At 33.4% G+C, this 18,660-nt stretch overlaps 1 protein-coding gene, 2 long non-coding RNA genes and 1 pseudogene across 50 annotated transcripts; 1 reads left to right on the forward strand and 3 right to left on the reverse strand.

Moving 5' to 3' along the window:
- Positions 1-578: 578 nt before the first annotated feature.
- LOC147925108 (uncharacterized) lies at positions 579-5,104 on the reverse strand. Of its 24 annotated transcripts, none has more exons than XR_015584330.1 (18): positions 4,896-5,104; positions 4,576-4,638; positions 4,321-4,440; positions 4,171-4,184; positions 3,813-3,859; positions 3,596-3,697; positions 3,435-3,500; positions 3,251-3,319; positions 3,098-3,171; positions 2,979-3,007; positions 2,856-2,883; positions 2,677-2,771; positions 2,436-2,599; positions 2,138-2,202; positions 1,878-1,981; positions 1,695-1,804; positions 1,522-1,597; positions 579-1,440 (listed from the first exon to the last, which is right to left on the reverse strand). It is a non-coding gene; the product is annotated as an uncharacterized LOC147925108 (long non-coding RNA). The 24 variants fall into 24 exon arrangements; XR_015584312.1 differs by having other exon boundaries at positions 2,436-2,552; positions 2,677-2,763; positions 3,251-3,349; XR_015584326.1 differs by having other exon boundaries at positions 3,251-3,349.
- A 2,131-nt stretch (positions 5,105-7,235) lies between these two features.
- Positions 7,236-8,489, forward strand: LOC104753372 (F-box/LRR-repeat/kelch-repeat protein At2g29770 pseudogene; annotated as a pseudogene).
- Positions 8,490-9,229: 740 nt separating this feature from the next.
- Positions 9,230-11,410, reverse strand: LOC104753373 (putative receptor-like protein kinase At2g30940). The gene is made up of 6 exons (XM_010475638.2): positions 10,801-11,410; positions 10,615-10,716; positions 10,408-10,530; positions 10,061-10,307; positions 9,765-9,977; positions 9,230-9,670 (listed from the first exon to the last, which is right to left on the reverse strand). Exons 1-6 carry the CDS (start codon positions 11,406-11,408, stop codon positions 9,605-9,607), a joined length of 1,359 nt encoding a protein of 452 aa, XP_010473940.2. The 5' UTR covers positions 11,409-11,410; the 3' UTR covers positions 9,230-9,604.
- Positions 11,411-13,801: 2,391 nt separating this feature from the next.
- Positions 13,802-15,772, reverse strand: LOC104749781 (uncharacterized). Of its 25 annotated transcripts, none has more exons than XR_015584354.1 (6): positions 15,191-15,632; positions 15,028-15,115; positions 14,865-14,902; positions 14,716-14,730; positions 14,188-14,631; positions 13,802-14,053 (listed from the first exon to the last, which is right to left on the reverse strand). It is a non-coding gene; the product is annotated as an uncharacterized LOC104749781 (long non-coding RNA). The 25 variants fall into 25 exon arrangements; XR_015584353.1 differs by having other exon boundaries at positions 14,716-14,778; XR_015584348.1 differs by having other exon boundaries at positions 14,980-15,115.
- Positions 15,773-18,660: the final 2,888 nt, after the last annotated feature.

Below are 18,660 nucleotides of genomic sequence, written 5' to 3' on the forward strand. Positions count from 1 at the left end.
AAAAGTGTGTTTTCGTTCGTCCCGGTTTGGCTTTCGACTGCTACTTGGTAAGAAAAAACAGCAAGTTCTCTTTTTAATTTGTCTTAAAGAGTTTTAGTTGTTTAATTAAAATCTCATTACAACAATAACAAGTAACAAAAATAACAAGTAACAAAAAAATTGATTTTTACTTATATAAAGAAGGTTACTTAAACTAAATAACCAAGAACAAAAGTAAAAAATATACATAGTTACAATCCCTGAACCATATCGAGAGAAAGAAAACAATAATCTCATTTACAAGATACAATGCGGGAAATTAAGAATGGTGAAAAAAATAATGAATTGTGACAAGATACTTTGTATATTAGAACACGAGATGAAAATTGAAATACCTTGAACAGGAAAACATAACCAAAATTGTCTATGAGTTGTTATTTTTTTTTGGTGGGATGTCTATGAGTTGTTGTTATTGACATTGTAAATGGACAGCATTAACTCTATAATGAGAACTCTTGTCTCAGGTGATTGTGTGTTTCTTTTTTTTTTTATATTATAAATCTCGATTTCACATTAAACCGAACATTGAAGCAAGAACGTGCATCAAACAATAAGCATAAAGAAAGAAGACACAAGCAATTTGTTCACCCTGAGTTCAGCCCTCGGTATGAGAAGCCTACGTCTCAGGAGAGGGAAGACGGTCCCTCAGCCAATCCATTATGATTAGATTACAAGTGTTTCTTTCACAAGGTAATATGCTCACATCTCTCTATTATAAACATAACCCTAGAAATACATTAACACTAAAGGAAAAACAAGAGAAGAGAACAAACACCACGAAGAACTCTCTCACCAAGCTCTCTCTTTCTATATCTTTCTCTCGTTGGAGCCGCATGAAGGAGACGACGACTCAACCCTTCTTGTGTCGTCTCTAATTTTCTTTTATACCAAACACAAGCTGCTTTGGACTGGGCATAAAACAATGCATATCGGCCCATTGTGCAACTCCAAACCATCATGTATAAAACCATAATCGTATCTTCACATTTTTGTCGTTTTCGTTTGTGCTGTGTTTTGTGGGAATGCCAAGTTTAGTTTGTGTGTGGAGATTTTATTTTATCTTGAGTTTGTTGTTTTTGTTGTGTTGTGTTTCATGGCATGTGAGTTTGTTGTGTGTCTCGTGGTCATGCAAGCTTTTAGTTTAAGTGTGGAGTTTTTAGTGTTTTTCTTTTGTCTTGAGTTTGTTGTTTTTGTGTTGTTGAGTGTTTGTGGAGATTTTATTTTTGTGTGTTTGTGGGTTTGATGTTTATTAAATTTTTTACTTTGAGAAGAGAGACAAAGAGAATTACCACCTGACTCATGTGCATGCATATGCATGAGAAGAAAAATACTAGTCTTATCTTTTTAAGCATAAGAACTAGTAGTGCTGTCCCTTGGGTATCTTTTGATATTCTTTTCAACCTGCGAAACATACGACCATTCAGATACTGGTTTCTAGGCCTCTAGCTACAAATAGAACAAAGCTTATCCACGAATATATACCGTTTATTGCCCACCGATTCTCAAGCTTTCGGAAATAAATCCTTCATCTGTTTTTAGCATATCTGCTGATTTGAACCTGGAAAAAATCATTAAAGCATAAGAAAACTGAAGTCACAACCATACCCAATAACAGTTTAAACTGATGAGGCAGTATCGATTTTTAGATAAGTCACCATCATTGCGGTTGCTTGCAGGGTTCATTAAATGTATAGCATCCACAAAGTCACTTTATCCAGAAAGCTGTTTGTCATCCAATGACGCCCTTCTGCTCCCATTTTCCCATCTGTGTTAGGACTTATAAGGAATCTGCATTAATAAAATAAAAAAGACATGCCTAAGGAAGATTATCACCCAACCATTTTCTCAAGATGGGCAAAACCAAAACCAAGCCACGAATTGAGAGCAGCCAAGGTGCAATCTTCCAGAATTTTATTTATAGCTCAATCGACTCCAAACGCATCTACAAAAGTACAAAAGACTCAGTATTATCTCTAAAGCTTACTTCTCTAGGTATTAACAACTCTCTTTAGAGCCGCAATCCCTTGATGAACAGAATATAAGTACAAAAAGAAAAACAAGAAATCCAAAAATTAAGACAATCCGCAAATATAAGTACCTCAAAACGGTTTGTCTCATATTGTGTCAAGTGCAGGCTTAAGAATCCCTTTTGATGTCTGCATTCTGCAAAGATAAAAAACACAGTTTGGTACAATTATTGATAAATACTCTTCAACAAACAAAAGCATAAGCAGCTTAAAACTATCTATAGCCGCCACCAATATCTAAGTCGAAAAATCTTCCACAAAATTATGTTTCAAAAGTGAGGCACCAAAGTCATTAACAGCTAAAACCATCCAAAACAGCCATGAATCATCATTTTGATCAGATTAAAATGAATGTGAAAGTACACTTACCGAACCAGCACAAACCAATTCGAAAACAAATCATTACTTCGCAGAAAGCAGTAGGGCACTCCATAGCACAGGCTCGAGTCTGTATACAAAGAAGGCTCTTAAATCGTTCACTAATGCCTGCGAATTAATGCAAAAACTTAGGCAAATGAGCGCTAGAACTAATTCTGCAAGGAAAAATGAACTAACGTCATAATACAGCATTCATCAACTGAAGGTAGCTTTTTATTCATACAATACTAACCTGTGATGCAAAGTACGCCACATTTTTTAGGAAATTTTCCGCCCTCGAAGACATGTGAGTGATGATTTCAGTGACTTGTTTCTGAACCTGCATTTCTAAGTAATATGCTCAAGTACTTGTATGGAGGAATAATTCTAAAAATACATATAGGAAGGTTTTAGATGGAACAACAAGCATACCTGCCCCTTTTTTCATTCCAACCAGAAACTGCACACAACAACATAAAACTCGTAATGGATGGAGCAAACTAACATTCAAAATCAAAAAATTTGTGTGTACACTCTCGTAAATGAATCCTTCACCTGTTTTTCAAACATCCGCTGATATGAACCTGGAAAAATCCATTAAAAAAACTATAGTCACAAACAGACCTAATAACTGTTAAAACTGATGAGGCAGTATAAATTTTTAGATAAGTCACCATCATTGCAGTATTTTTTCAAAGCATTCGCTAAGAATCTTGGGATTCATGTGCTCCTTCATGATTTTTCACAGCTACAAACAAAAGCCATGAATCATCATTGTGATCAGATTAAAATGAATGTGTAAGTAAACTTATCAAACCAGCACATACCATACCCGCTCAAAAATAAATCACTGCTTCACAAGAAGCAGTATGGCACTCCATAGCAGAGGCTCGAGTCTGTATACAAGAAGGCTCTCAACTCGTTCACTAGTGCCAGCGAATTAAGGCAAAAACTCAGGCAAATAAGCTAGAACTAATTCTATAAGTAAAAATGAATTAACTGACGCCATACCACATTTCTTAGGAAGTTTTCCGCACTCAAGACATGTGAGTGATGATTCATGACCTGTTTCTGAACCTGCATTTCCAAGTAATATACTCATGTACTTATATAGGGGAAATAATTCTAAAAATATACATATAAGAAGATTTTAGATGGAACAATAAGCATACCTGCACCATTTTCTCATTGCAACCAAAAAACTGCACACAATAACCGGTCCAAGATTTCCACTAACTTATATGGTTCTGTTCCTTCTTTCAAAGCCAAAGTTGCTGCACAATATGACAAAAATAAAATGCGCACCAAACTGAAATATGCTTGAGAGAAAAAAGAGCTTATGTGAGATGGGCCTCAGTCGATAAAAACAAAAGGAAAGTGAAAAATTACCACTTAAACCATGGGGTTTTCCACACGTAGCTGATCCTTCTCATCATCTCATGATTTCCCAAGTGAGAAGCAATTACGAACGTGCAAGGAAAGCAAGTATACAAGTATCAATGTTTACATGTATGTATGTATGTATGTATGAATGTATGAATGTATGATGTATGAATGAATGCATGTATGAATGTATGATGTATGAATGTATGATGTATGAATGTATGAATGCATGTGTATGAATAAATGCATGTATGTATCAGCATAGTGAAAAGGCCAAGCAGAAAACTGTTCAAAGACCAAATATTTGGAAAAAAAATAAACACTCAGAGTAGAGAGACAGCGTACTTAGTGTTTATTAACATACCTAAGAGCCGCTTCCTTGATTAGCAGTATTTCAAGGAAGACCGTAACATCAGAAAAAGGAAAACCGTAAGAACAAGAGCAAGAATCGAACCGGAGACACAGTGATGCTGATGCAGAACAAATCTAAACCGAAAACAGAGTAGCAGAAAACCATTAATTTTATCTTCGATCACCAGCCGCCACCACGGCCATCAAACTCTTTCCCGATCATCATCCAATGGAGAATTTATTGTCCTTGAATATATGAAGAATCAGAATCCCCTTGGTATTCCTGTCAAACCAAGTCAAACAAATCGCAAACCCATCATAGAGATGGTATCGATGAAATAACAAAACTCGATCGACCCATGGGATCATAAAATCAAGAAGATTAACATACCGATTTGGGATAAATTAAGTAACTGACCTTAGAATTGATCGCCTTAGCCTAATTAAGAGAACTCCCCCATTGATCTACGGTAGCCAATTTCTACAGAAAATTTTGCGAAAAGGAGATTTAGGGTTTTCAAAAAAAAAAAAAAAAAAAAAAAAAAAAAAAAAAAAAGCGAGAGATAACAGAGAGAAGGATTTGTTTACGTTCTTCTTCGGTTTCAAACCTCTTGTTACATATATGATTCAATATTTCGAAGCGGATCAAATCAAATCACGTATTTAAAATTGGATAAATTCATGAGAATATTTTAAACAAAGGGTTTTTTAACCTAGAGAAGAGATTTGAGAGGTTACCTGTTCTGTTGATTCCCCAATCCGATAAAGCCGTATTACGCTGTTGAAATTGAAGAATCCGGGAGGAATCGATACGAATTAGAAGAAGGATTTTTGTACCCAGAGAGCGAAGAGATTTGAGACGTTTGGTTTCAGTCGGTGAAGAAGATGAGAGCTTTCTCATGTACGAGAGAGAGAGAGAGAGAGATGATTAAAAAAGTGAACCTTCTGAAATTTCAAAAATGCGGCTACATTATACCCGTTAAAATCTGAATTACTAAAATACCCTTAACTTTTAGATTTCAAATTATTAATCACCGGTTACCGGGGTTAGAGAGAGTCATATCTAGAAAGGTTTAAGATTAACGGCTTCTACTTTCTACCCGTTAAAGTGGTGTCGGTCTATGATTTCAAGTTACCATATTACTGGTTTACCGGATAAAACAATTGATTCGATGACAAAGCACAAGCATAAAGCAATCGAAGCACATAAATAACATTCAAGTTTACCTCTTGCATAGCTCTGAAAAAAAAAAAGCGAGATCCATTATACAAAAATAAACCACATCAAGATAATCACCAAAAGAATCTGAAAAAAAAAAAAAAAAAAAAATAGTTAAAGGAAAAAGGCAAGAGCTCTAGCTTTTGTTTTTGCTGGACAAAACTTCAAATACAATTATCAAATCCAGCTCACTTCTGTATATAAATTAAACACTTATAACAAGAGATAACAATTTGATTTCATCTAAGGCAATTATCTCAAGCTTAGTCTTAGCTTACCTATTCATCAATTATCTCTGAGATCCCTGATAGTTTCATGTTCAATGTTAAGCACAAGACCAATTATACACTTTTGGTTAAATAAATACAGAGCATTATATTGTAACTTTGAAAAAGGATAACGTCTCACCTATTGCTTCTCCTGAATTGTTCCCATGGTTTCTACTGTATTTTTCCTCAGTTGGTTCAGAATGTCGACCTTCTGCGATAATCTTTCCAGTCATCTTGTTTCTCACTACGACGATTGTTCTTTTATGACCTCCTCTCTCACCTAACAATCTCTATGTCAGAACAAGATTGAAGTCATCTCCATTTAAAAATCATCTCTCTGACTTTTCAGCAAATCAGAACAAGATTGAAAGACTATTACTCCGAGCTTAGCTTTAGAAAGGAATCCAATAGGCATGTCCACCAAAACACACAGCGTTAAGCGTACGACTTGTACAACTTCGCCAACAAGATTTGCAATAGCACCATTTGCTAGATTCCCGTCTCTACCCTCACACCGTCTTAAAGGAAAAAACAACGAACCACCTTAAAAAGTAATAACCAAAAATCACCATTAGATTTCTCGAACTGTTACGGTTTGATGATTCGTTTACAGTTGCAAGTATGTTGATCTTTGTTAAGTATGTCGTATTATTGATGATAAATTATGAACTTCTACTTTCTTGAGCCTCAAGTCTTATTTAGCTTTCATAAGCTTGCAGGTGAAGTAGCTTGTTTACAAGAGAGCAAGTATGAAACAGTCACTCAGGAACCTGTTATCTGACACATTAGAGAGTGACTCGTCCTTCCTTCTTAATCTTTAATCTTTGTGCACAATGGGTAGAGTCGGCCACTGGTTTTATCCTTAATACAAATTTAACTATATTTTTTACGTTTTTGTGCAGTTGCACTAACATTCTTCTGCTGTAAGTACTCTGCTATCATACATATGACTATATGAGCAATATTATGAAGTTATGGTTTAGAGATGAAGCAAAAAAAAAAGTGAATTAATAAGTGTCTTTAGGTGTAACTACAACTTTGTACAATGAAAAAAATTAAAAGGTCTGAGCTTAGAATAAAAATTTTACCCTCATTCTTTACCTTGTAATTAAAAACAAAATTACCTTTATTTTTAACTTCTTCTACAAGGCACATAAAAATAATACTAGTTTACGACGAATACAAATATGTTTAAGAGGATCTCCATTTAAATTACCTAAGAATACAAAGCATTTGAATTCAACATTTGAGTACGCCATTTGAAACACAAACTAGAGTTATTATTAAGTAGAGAGAACAGAGTAGCTTTTCAGCCACGTTGAGAGACGTTTATAAAAAAGGTGATTTGTTTTTGAGACTGAAGGAAAAAAAAAAAAAAACCCCATAATAAAAATTAGATGATAATGTATATTTACCCAAAACTTAAAATGAAAAAAATGAAATAATACAAAAGAATCGCTTTCACTAAACGAAGTTTCTGTTACTACTCATTATGGTTTCATTATAAATAGTTAAATACACAACGGACGTAACAGCTTCTTTCAAAAGTCTACTTCGTCTTCTCCCTTTCAGTTAAATTCGTTGCTGGCTTGCTGCTGAAGACTTCACACTCTGGCGCGCGATGGCTTTAATCTCTGAAATTTCCGACGACGCCTCTAACGGCGGCGATCCAAGGAAGAACCCGCAAGAAGAAGTAGAGAATCAAAACGAGAATCCTAAAGAAGAAGATCAAGAAGTAGAGAAGCTTGCTCCGGTTACTCTATACATCCCAGAAGGACTCGTCGAAAGCATCCTCTTACTCGTCGAGAGATGTAATTACCCGAAGCTATCTCTCTTCTCAAGATCCTTTCATCACGTCATCTCTTCGCCGGAACTCTACCAAAGGCGCTCGCAACTCGGCCTCACCGAACCGGTTCTTTACGCTTTGATCCGGTTCCGATTCCCTCGTAATAGGTTACCGTGCTGGTACATTCTCAACCGTAACGTTCCAAGAAATATCTCTTTACGATTGACCGAAGTCAGATCACTTCCTCCTATGAATCTTGGATCTGCTGTGGTCACAATCGGATACGAGATGTATGTGATTGGTGGAGACAACGGACGATATCGATCCACATCGGATGTGTTGCTCATCGATTGCAGATTCCACACACGTCGCTCGCTCCCGAGAATGCAGAGGAGTCGCTACAGTGCAGCTGCCGGAGTAATTGACGGAAAGATTTACGTGATCGGAGGTTGCGAGCAGAGAGATGATAATTGGGTCGAGGTGTTCGATACAGAGACTCAGACTTGGAGTAGTGTCCCAGTGCCTGGTCCATTCCCTGGTCCATTCCCGATCTTTAATCAGAATGGAGCATTTATGGCATATATTGTGATGCAAGAGAGGATTTACATCATGGATCTTATGGATTGTTTCGCTTATGAACAAAGACAAGGTATATTGCACCACGTCCGGGAATTTGAATGTCATCAGATGTGTCACAATGGGTGTTGTGTGGTTGAGGATTTGCTGTATAGCATTGATCCACTGTGTCTTTCTGAATCTCCGATAGTGGCATGCGATCCCAATGATTTTGTTGGAGACCTGTGGTGGGTGAATTTTTTTCGCCTAACCTCAACTATTACGAGTGTAAATTGGCGAATATTTGTGGGAATTTGATGGTTATAGGCCCTACTAAAGACCGACAAGGTCGTCAAGATGTTTGGTGCGTAGAGATCGTCTTAAAAAGACTTGAAGGGGGTGAGATTCAGGGGAAGGTCGTATCAAGATCGCTTGTGCTTAAATCCGTCGACTTAGGTTCCATTGATCTTTGTCGCTCTACGTTTTGATGGTTCGTGGGATGGTTCCTTGCAGTTGAAGGTATGTTTAATCTTTGATGTGCATGAACTATTGATGATGATATTATTAATTATTATATGACATTTTCTGGAGCGTTAAGGTCTTAATTAGGGTTTTCATTAACTTGCAGGTGAAGTACGTATCTTTTATTACATCTACTGTTTGTAAGCAGGCTTGGTTAATATGAAAGCAAATATGAAGCGAAAGTGGTGCAGAAGCTGTTTTATCTGACACCTTGAAGAGTAACTCATGTTCTTCTTATCTTTGTGCAGAGTGTGAATACTCTTACAATATTAGTCTTGAGTAGTTTTCTTAAGCTGTGTTTGTACAGATGCGTAGGCCATATCTTGTTTTAGCCTTTATACAAAATTAAAGTTCTTACTTGGCTATCTTCTGGGGTTTTTTTTCATGCAGTAAGTAATCACAATCAGATTTAACGAAACCTATTCTGTTTGGTTAAGAGATGACTTAAACACACATACGTTTAGCTAACCAGTGGTTTTGACTTCAATAATTACAAAGTCCTGAAGCTATCTATCTAGGATATATACACAAAGAGAAGATGTTGTGTTTGGTATATGTAACATTTGTATCAACCGAAATCTTTTGATTTGTTCTCTTTTTAACACTAAAAATATCCTCACTGTGTATCAAGTATATGAGCAATATGAAATCCTGGTACAGAGATGTGAAGAAGGTCTCTGGGAGCATAATAGACCCAATTTAGTTAAATCGATGTTTATGGTTTTATTGATAGCGATTACAAAATATAGTTGAGCATAACTTACCCTATTAGCTTGCTGGAGAGGCTTTGGAGTCAATATCTGACAGTTCAAAGTTCAAACTATGAAAAGCATAAATGTTGTAGCTAATATTAGTTGTGGACCTTGTGGTAGTGTCTAGGGGCTTACTCATATCTAAAGCTGTCTCTCATTTTTTTTTTTCTTATTATGTTCTACTGTTTCATTTAGTGAATGTTGTGGAACACATTCACACCAGATGCAAAGATAAAAAATCAATACAGCTGAGACTGCTGTGAGATAAACTAAAAGAAACCAGTCTGTAAAAAATGCACAGCATAAGATCCTGAAGTAGCCGTCATGTTTTTTACTTTATTGATTCATTGTCTGATACTGATCGCGGAAACCTCGTGTGACCTGATGATCTTATGAGGTGTCTGTATTGCCTGCACCATAGACAAGAAAGTAAGGATAAGAAACAAACAAATCGATCGATATATCTTGAGGAACAAGGAACTAAAATGTCAAAAGTTCGATTACATTGTTACTCAGTAGCAAGTCATGTGGTTGGAGCATGTGAATCACATCTCCCATTTTCGGTCTTTCTTCTATCTCAGGATCAACACAACGCAAGGCAATCAACACAATCCGTTTGAGTTCTTTCATTGTAGGAAATTCAGGCAGGGTAGGATCAAGAACATCTACTATCATATGATTTGCCACCATCTCTTTGATCCAGTCCACTAGATAAACCTGCCAAGAAAAAGCAATGTTTCCGGTAAGCTAACATTGGGTTTGTGCATGAGAAAATATGTTCTATGTATATGAATTCTTACATGTGGTAAGCTTTGGTCTACAGAGACTCTCCCAGAGACAAGCTCCATTATCAAAGTCCCGAAGCAATGGACATCGATTTTCTCATCAAGATTACCAGGTGAAGGAACAAAAGTTGGAATCTCACTGTGACCGATGAATCCAACATCAAGTATCTTAGGGTTCCATTGATAATCAAGAAGAATCTTGCTTGGTCTTATGTCTTGATGAGTGATCTTTGGTTCGATGTCCTCGTGAACATACGCGAGCCTGATCATCAGAACACAAACATAATCAACCATCACGATCATTCATGCTAAATAATATTTTTGGTTAATATAGTTTAAATATAGATTAGATCATCACACACCCTTTTGCTACTCCTTGAATGATCTTCATTCTCTTTCTCCAGGTAAGAGGCCGATTTCTCCCAGCAGATCCATGAAGCCATTGGTGCAAATCACCTTTCTCAGCGTATTCGTAAACAAGAACCCTAAAATTCATTCGGACTTTAGTACAAAGTCTCACATATTAAGTCACACAGGTGAGGTAATATAGTATAAATATATATATATACCTCTCATCTCCTTCAATGCAGTACCCAAGGAGTCTCACCACATTCTTGTGTCTAACATTTGCAATCATCTCAGCTCTTGTTATGAAATCTTTATCTTCGTACCTGATTGCATCTTTTGTCTCAGATCAAAACATTAAGATTCTAAGATAAATATATATGAAGGGATCAAGTAAAAAATCTAGAAACCTTTGATGGATGGGGAAGAAACGTTTGACAGCAACAGTGACTGTCCCCATCAAGACTCCACGATACACTGTTGAAGAATCTCCTCTAGCAATCAGATTGTATTCTGCAAAACCATCTGTCACATTCTTGATCTCCATGAACGTAAACACATTGAAGCTTCCAAAGCTTCCGGTAGAGGAGAAGCTGTGGATGTAGTAGGAAAGACGAGCAGAGGACCAACCAGCCTGAGAGATTCTCTGGCTCTCTACATCGTCGCCGCAACGGTTGTATGGAATCTGACGTTTGTTATTTAAGGGAATGTGTGACAAAGGGAGGCAAAGCTTTGATCTTAGTCTGAATGGTTCTTGTCTACATTTTCTCCTGTGAAAGATGTAACAGAGGAAGATAGAAATGATCAGAACTAAGAAGAAGGCTATAGAGGCAGAAGCTGTGATGAGGATCCAGAGCTTGATGCCGAAGAAGGACGTGTGTTGAGAGAGTTTGTGTTGGATCAAGTCTGATCTTTGCTTTGATATGAGTATGTTCATCACTCTGAGTCTTTGTGGTGATAAAGATGATGAATCAATGAGAGTGTGAAAGAGTAAGATCTCGAGCCACTGCTTCTGCATTCTTGTTTGAGTTGTTTTGTTTATTGTAAAGCGTTTTTTAAAAGAGTGCGAGAAGATTTAGAGGTATCCTCCTAAGATGTAGCGTAAGAGGTTACGAACTTTGTTTTGACTGTGTCTATAACCAATAGTAGGTAACAATCTGCACTATGTGTAGGATAAATCAAATTTAAATAAAATCACTATAAGTGAAATTATTGTCCTAAAACATTAAAACCAATATCAGTTTGTGTCAAACATAATATATAACTAAAGTTTTTTATTTATTTATTCAAAACTATGTTTTTCCTGTAAAAAATACGTTTACCCTGAAATCTTTGAATGTGTAAGAATTTTGATGGTAGAGAAAATATTGATAAAATGTTACTATTTATTGCAACATGTCTTTTGTATGGTTTAAAAATAAAATTCATATCTTCTTATGTTTTATTTTGTTACATACTAAATTACTTGGTAGTTTAATTATTTAATTATATTATATGTTAATAACAATCGGATTCTAAACTAATTTTTCTGAAGATAATCTAATTTATTGATTTAATATTTTTTATTAGGCTATTTAATTTTTTTGAGTTAGGTTAATATTTTCTATAAATGATGGATTATTACCCAAAATTTTTTTGAAAAAATTAATGAAATTCCAAAATAAACGTATTTGTGTAAGAATACATTTCACCTGTGAAATATGTGAACGTGGTAAAAAAATATATTAAATATTTATAAAATGTTACAATTTATGGTCATATATATTTTGTGTGTTTTAAAAATCAAATATATATTTATGGTTCATCCAGTAACTATAAATTTTTTCCATAATCTAATAATCACTCATTTTAAATATATTATAATATTTTTTGGATACTAAGTTTATTTACAATGATAAGGGTTATTGTCCCATTCCTTTTTAATAATACATGAATATACAATTAGAACGTATATTCCTATTCAATTATCAATATTTCCATTTTTAAAATGAATAATCACACTAAATGTTGAGATTAATTAGTTTACATACTTAGATATATAAATAATCACACATCATGATATCCCATATTACCCCTGAATTATCTCCAACTCATTTATTAGGAATTAAGTTTCTTTCAATGAGTTGGAGATAATTCTAAAGTAATATACTTTTTTTTATTATCAATTATAATAACTATTGAAAGTTTATTATTTAAATTACTACGGTAATAATAAGAACATAAAAAAATAACATTTTGTGTTTATATGATTATGTTAATAAGTTATATGTTCTTTATTTTATTAATTTTATATTAATTGATATGTTTTTATAGTCTTTTTGGAATATTTTACTTATATTGATAAATAATTTTTAGTGAAATTTTGCCTGAAAAATAGTATGTAATTATTTAATCAGTTTTAATATGTGATATTTTAATTTGTGCAGAAATAATTATTCAGTTAATTGTTTTAAAAAAAAATATAATAGCATGTTAATGTAATTAAGTAGAAAATGTAAGAATATTTTGTTAAAAGGTACACATAGCTATTTGGTAGCACATCTGTTTTTTTGAAGAGTGTGCTTCTGTATTAATATATAAGAGATCATAGAGGTTTTAGGGCTTAATAGTTACTATGAACTTAACATTTTTTCGTATTGGATAATATGGATTTTTAACTTAGTTATTTTTGAAGGCGGGAGGTGTTGATGATGTAAACTTTCTACCCATCTATTCCTTTGATGAAAACTGAAAATTCTTTTAAATAAAAACAATTAATTTTAGAAGAGGAGTGATACATTCTTTTTCCTACAATCATGAGATTACATGAATCTAACTTCGGATAGGGTCGGTCCAAAACACAAACTCTTTTTCATTTTAATGGTGGTGTTAACCAATTTGTCTGCCCCCACTTACTTTCATATTGATTTGTTCCTCATTCCGTACCCTATTATTACTCAAATAAAGAGTAACAGTAAACTATATACTTTTTTTTTCTTAGTTTCTTATCATTACTTTGCAACACGGAAAGTTGTATCTTACCCTTGTTTATTTTTGTCCACTAAAATCCGCCGCACACATTTCAATGAGCTTCAAACCTTGAATTTATTTACAAATTCTTATTTTATTAAATAGAGAATATGTAGTTACCATAAAAATAGACATAATTAAGAAAATATCACATTTGGTATCGTAGCTGTCCCAAGAGATATTACAATTACATTATTGGTTTTAGGTAAACTAACATCATATAGCAGTAGAATATCTATAAATTAAGAGAGGGTATTAAATTTGATATTCTTAGAATTTGGTAAGATTTTAAAATTTTAGAATTCTGAAAGATTTTAGGAAATTTGATTGTGTTTTAGAGTTATTCTATTAAAAAAAGAAAATAAAATGTGATTATATGATATTCTATTAGATTCTATGAGATTTTAGTAAACTTTGAATGATTTTAAAAATATTTAATAACACCAAAAAAAAACTCTATACCATAATATAACTATTACGTAACACAGAATTTGCCCTAAGTACGTTATTTCTATTGGTGGTTTGTTGGCCACGTGATTGATTTCCCATGAAGGAATTTTTTTGGCTTGAGCCGTGTGAACCCTGAAAGAATCCTGGTGGGTGAAAATTTCTTCTGGTCGTTGCGTACTCGTGAATCTACTATGTGGCTAGGAGCTGTGGTAAACCAGGCAGGATTGTTGCTTATAAAGGTGAGGACACGTGAAAGTGAAATAAAACTATGCGAATACAACTTGGAGGAGAAATATATGATAACCGTTGAAACTAGTTTGCGCAAAAGTTTAGATTACCTTGAAAACATGGAGGAGTATGTTGCAACGCTTGTTCCTAATAGACCGCATGTAGTAGTTAATTGTCCCATTGTTGGAAGCTTGTTCTTTCTCAGATTGCTCTAATAGTTGACCTCTCGTAATTTTACGTTTCATTGAACAAAAAAAGACACTGAACCACTAGGTTGCAAGTCGTTTTCAAAACAAAGAAAAGAAAACAAGACTTTTACGTTTCTAGACAAGAACCAAAAAGGAGAAAAAAAAAAAAATTACCCAACAAAGGAAATGAAACAATCTAAAAATAAAGCATAGTCATAGTAATGCATCATGACCCCATATTCATAGCATCAGTCCACATGCTTGGAGCTATATTTGCTCTCCATGTATTAGCGAGCACTCTTTGTTGTTCGTGAGTACCATGAAGCTGTTCTTCTTCTTCATCATTTTTTTGATCAACGTTAGTTTCTGCGACAGCATATCGTAGCAGTTAACTTCTACTTTTGACATAAAAATAAAACAGTAGATGGACAATAAAATATCAAACAGAACCTTCGTAGGGTTTGACTAACATGCAGAAACGTAGATGGGAGGAAACAAAGATGTCCAATGCAGCTTAATAAGTAGGAAAGAAAGATGTCCAATGCTCCTATGTTTACATAATCTTTTTAAAAATGATATTATGAACAAAAGCAACTTACCCTGCAGCTTCATGACCAAAAATTCGTGGCAAAAGAGACTGTACCAAAAAATGAAGACTTCATCAAAGACTCTTAAGCCAAATTGAAAAGATGTTATTAGCAAAGAAACATAAACCTGAGACTCCCAAGCAGAGAGGTCACTACGACATAGAGATGTACAAACCACTTAATCCTGATCTCAAGAGGTTAAGGTGGACTCACTACAACTTCCTCCATAACTAATGGCTCACCAAGACACCATGCCACCGCCGCTACAAGAACTACCCAATCAAAAAATATAATCTTTCATAAATTACGACAAAAACAAAAGACCCTTTTTTGTTTACCTTTACAGGTTATTACTCGAGGTTGCTCGAAGGAGAAAGAAGTAGAAGACAACATTGTTATCCCCAAACCCCAATCTTTGTTTAAAAAAAAAAGTTATCCCTAATTTGATTGCTTCAAGTGCAAATTAGAAGTAGAAGAGGAAGAAACAGAGCTTCTTCATTCACCTAACACCGAACTCACCAACCACCATTGAGCTAAGTGATCCAACCACATTTAAAATCCACAAATCTAACGAATCGGAGGATTGTACGGAGCATCAGGAAAACGTACCTTGATGATTCTTCAAGGAACTATTGACCATTAGATTCGATCGATTGCAGGAGGAGAAGTTACGATGATTCGATCGATTACGGTTTTGAGAGAGAGAAAGAGACGATACATCAGTTTTTGGTTTTGTTGTGATAACTGGTTTAAAAAAAAATCCTCAACAATTCCACCTTATAGCTATGATTTATACTCATATTTTATAACTAAAAAACAAACAAAAGTCTTGTAGAATCATTCAAAAGAACATTTTTTAAAAAAATTTGTGATATTTTGAATAACTGTAGATTTTAAATAAGTTTTGTAAATCATTAATTGAATAACAAGAGATTGTAAAATATTTTAAATGATTTTACATATATTCCAAGTTGAATAACATAGGATTCTTAGAAGATTATTAAAAATCATCAATTGAATAACAAGTGATTTTCAGAATATTCTAAAATCTTCTAAAATACAAGTTTAATACCCCCTTCTAATACTTGATAAATTTATTTGCTCTCAAGTTGGGACTAGTGTAATTTTAGACATAATTCGATAATATAATAAGATAATAATTTTTTTGAAAATTCTTTGTAAATATATGGTCCCAATAATAATATAAATGAATAATTATATAAAATTATCTAAATATATGTATATATATACATATTAAGTTTTATTAGAGTTCACTTTTAATATTTTTACTATATAAAAAACTTTGAGTACTATTTTTAAAACATGATAATTGTTATTTTCATTTTAATTGATTTTATAAAAATATCAATTATAACTATTAAATTTTATTTTTAAACCTTTTTTACCAAATTAGGAAAATCTCTTAATAAATTAATAGTTATTAATTTATCGAGAAATTAAAACCTCTATAAATTAATAAAATTTCATTGCCCCAACATTATTAATTTATAGAGGTTTTACTGTATAGTAGATAGGTATCACCCTGTCTATGTTTTATTACTAAACAACATGTTGTATGGTTAAAAACCATATAACTAATGATTATTATTTCATATATCAACTAACATAAAGCTGTCATTTACAGCGTATGTTTTGCCAAAACACATCTATATTACAATTCACCAACTGTTATTTTTCATAACAAACTTCATCCAATGAAACATAATATTTCTTTCTACAATTTTGTCAAATCTTAAGCAATGCAATTTACATGTTATTGTATGAAATTACGACTCCATCATGTCTACTCATGGATTTGTTCCCTACCTATACAAGCCTTACAAATTTCTGGATTTGTTCCCTACCTATACAAACCTTGCAAATTTCTTACCTGTTAAGGACAATCATGTAAAGTTTTTTCTAAGAAAAGTGGTAATTACTGACAATGTGGTAGTTTCTTAATTGTTACCCAAAATTGTGGTATCCATTAATATTGCTCTATTAAATAATAAGAAAATTTACATGGTATATGTGCTTTGCATTACGTTTTTTTGTAAAACAAAAACAAAAGAAAAAGATAAAACAAAATCCTTTACATGGTTAGAGACGATGAAACTTAGCTCGTACATGATATATATATTTTTTCTTGTCAACACTCAAATTATACAACTAAATTAACGTTAACTATTTTTTCCACTTTTCCTTTCTAAATGGACATTTCTACTTTACAATTTCGTGTGGATATAATGCAATTACTACCACAAGACAACCGCAACTTTCAACAAAGTACCGGCACGACGCAATTAAAGAGACAAAAAGTCTAATAATAAGGGTCTAAGATATATTTTTAAATGTATCTATTACAAAGAGAAAGCAATGTGGAACTGAATGAATAATGGACAGTAACAAAAAAATGTGAACAAAGTTGGTGTAAGATTAGTCAAAAGTTAGTCTTATGAGTTTGTAACATTTTTCGGTCTTACTTCAAAATAACGTCAAATCAATCAATTTGCTATTTTCCCCCAAAAGTAAAGGAACATCAACCTTAAGAGTATTCTATTATTGTTGATCAGCTACCTTTCTTTATTTCAAATTAGGTACTTTCAAGAAGACCAAAAAAAGAAAACTAAAACACAAAACTAATCAATCAATGGTGTAAATGACCATGCTTTGGTAATAATCTTTGAAAGAGTACCAAATTTGTAGTTGTTAGGCTGCGGAAAGTGTCCCACCAGTCGTGTGATGCTAATGCTATTGTCGAGAAGTACATCACATTCGTCTAAACTATGTAGGAGTAAAGGCAAAAAATAAGAGTATGTGATCTTGAATCTCATTCGTTTCACTACAAAGAAGACACGCTATAATGATGCTGATCCAGTTATGAATTCCTAGCCATGTAATAAAAGCGTATCGTTGGATCCCTGATGTAGCAAACATTTTGAGTATAGTTGCCTTAACCAAATTCACATCCATGTAACTCAAGACTTAGTAAGTCGTGCAATTTTTTTCGGAGAACATAGTTTGTCCTATCAAGTGTTTAACCTTATGATCTCGCACGTATGTATAATGCAAATGGATCCTAGCTATATATGTTACTAATTACCAAACTTTGTGATTATGTAATGAGTATGAAATCTAGTATTACATATTTACATTCATTTTTGTTATAACTTTCTAGTGTATATCCAGAATGTGACATCTTTTTCCAAAATTCTAAAATTCGTCCTTATCCAATATTTGGTCTTTGTTTTGCCCATTTATTTTTTTGTCAATTATTTTTCTATAGCAAATACTAAAATTTCCTCATAAATATAAACTAAATTAATACCTATATTTTTGAACATTTATTGATAAATTGAATAACTTTTCAGACAAAATCACCGCTGCAACTTTATGTAGTTGAAGTTTGTCATCTTTTTGTAATATGTTCATGCCAGCAACTGAAATAGCTATATGCTTATCGGATTTAATAGTAATTGTTATAGGATATTTACAAAATATTTAATAGTTATCAAACACAATCACCCTAAATTACTCAAGACTTTTACCACTTGGCAAATTCTCCTTTTTGTTAAGTCTATAGCTTTTACTATTGATTATGTCTTTCGTAGCTATGCATGTGTGAGGCCCACTACTCATCAAATTTGTTTATGCTTATTTTAGCGGCAAATTATTTGTGCTTATGTAGAGGTTCAAGAAAGAAAGAAAACTAATGAAAAAGTCCTTATTGTGATTGAAAAAAAAGTTTAAAAAGGAGAAAAAAAGAGGAACCAGGGAATAGAAGAATCAAAAGTGTGAGAGAAAAACC

The sequence above is a fragment of the Camelina sativa genome, chromosome 16 (genome assembly GCF_030686135.1).
Source record: "Camelina sativa cultivar CO46 ecotype springtype chromosome 16, ASM3068613v1".
NCBI lineage: Eukaryota > Viridiplantae > Streptophyta > Magnoliopsida > Brassicales > Brassicaceae > Camelina > Camelina sativa.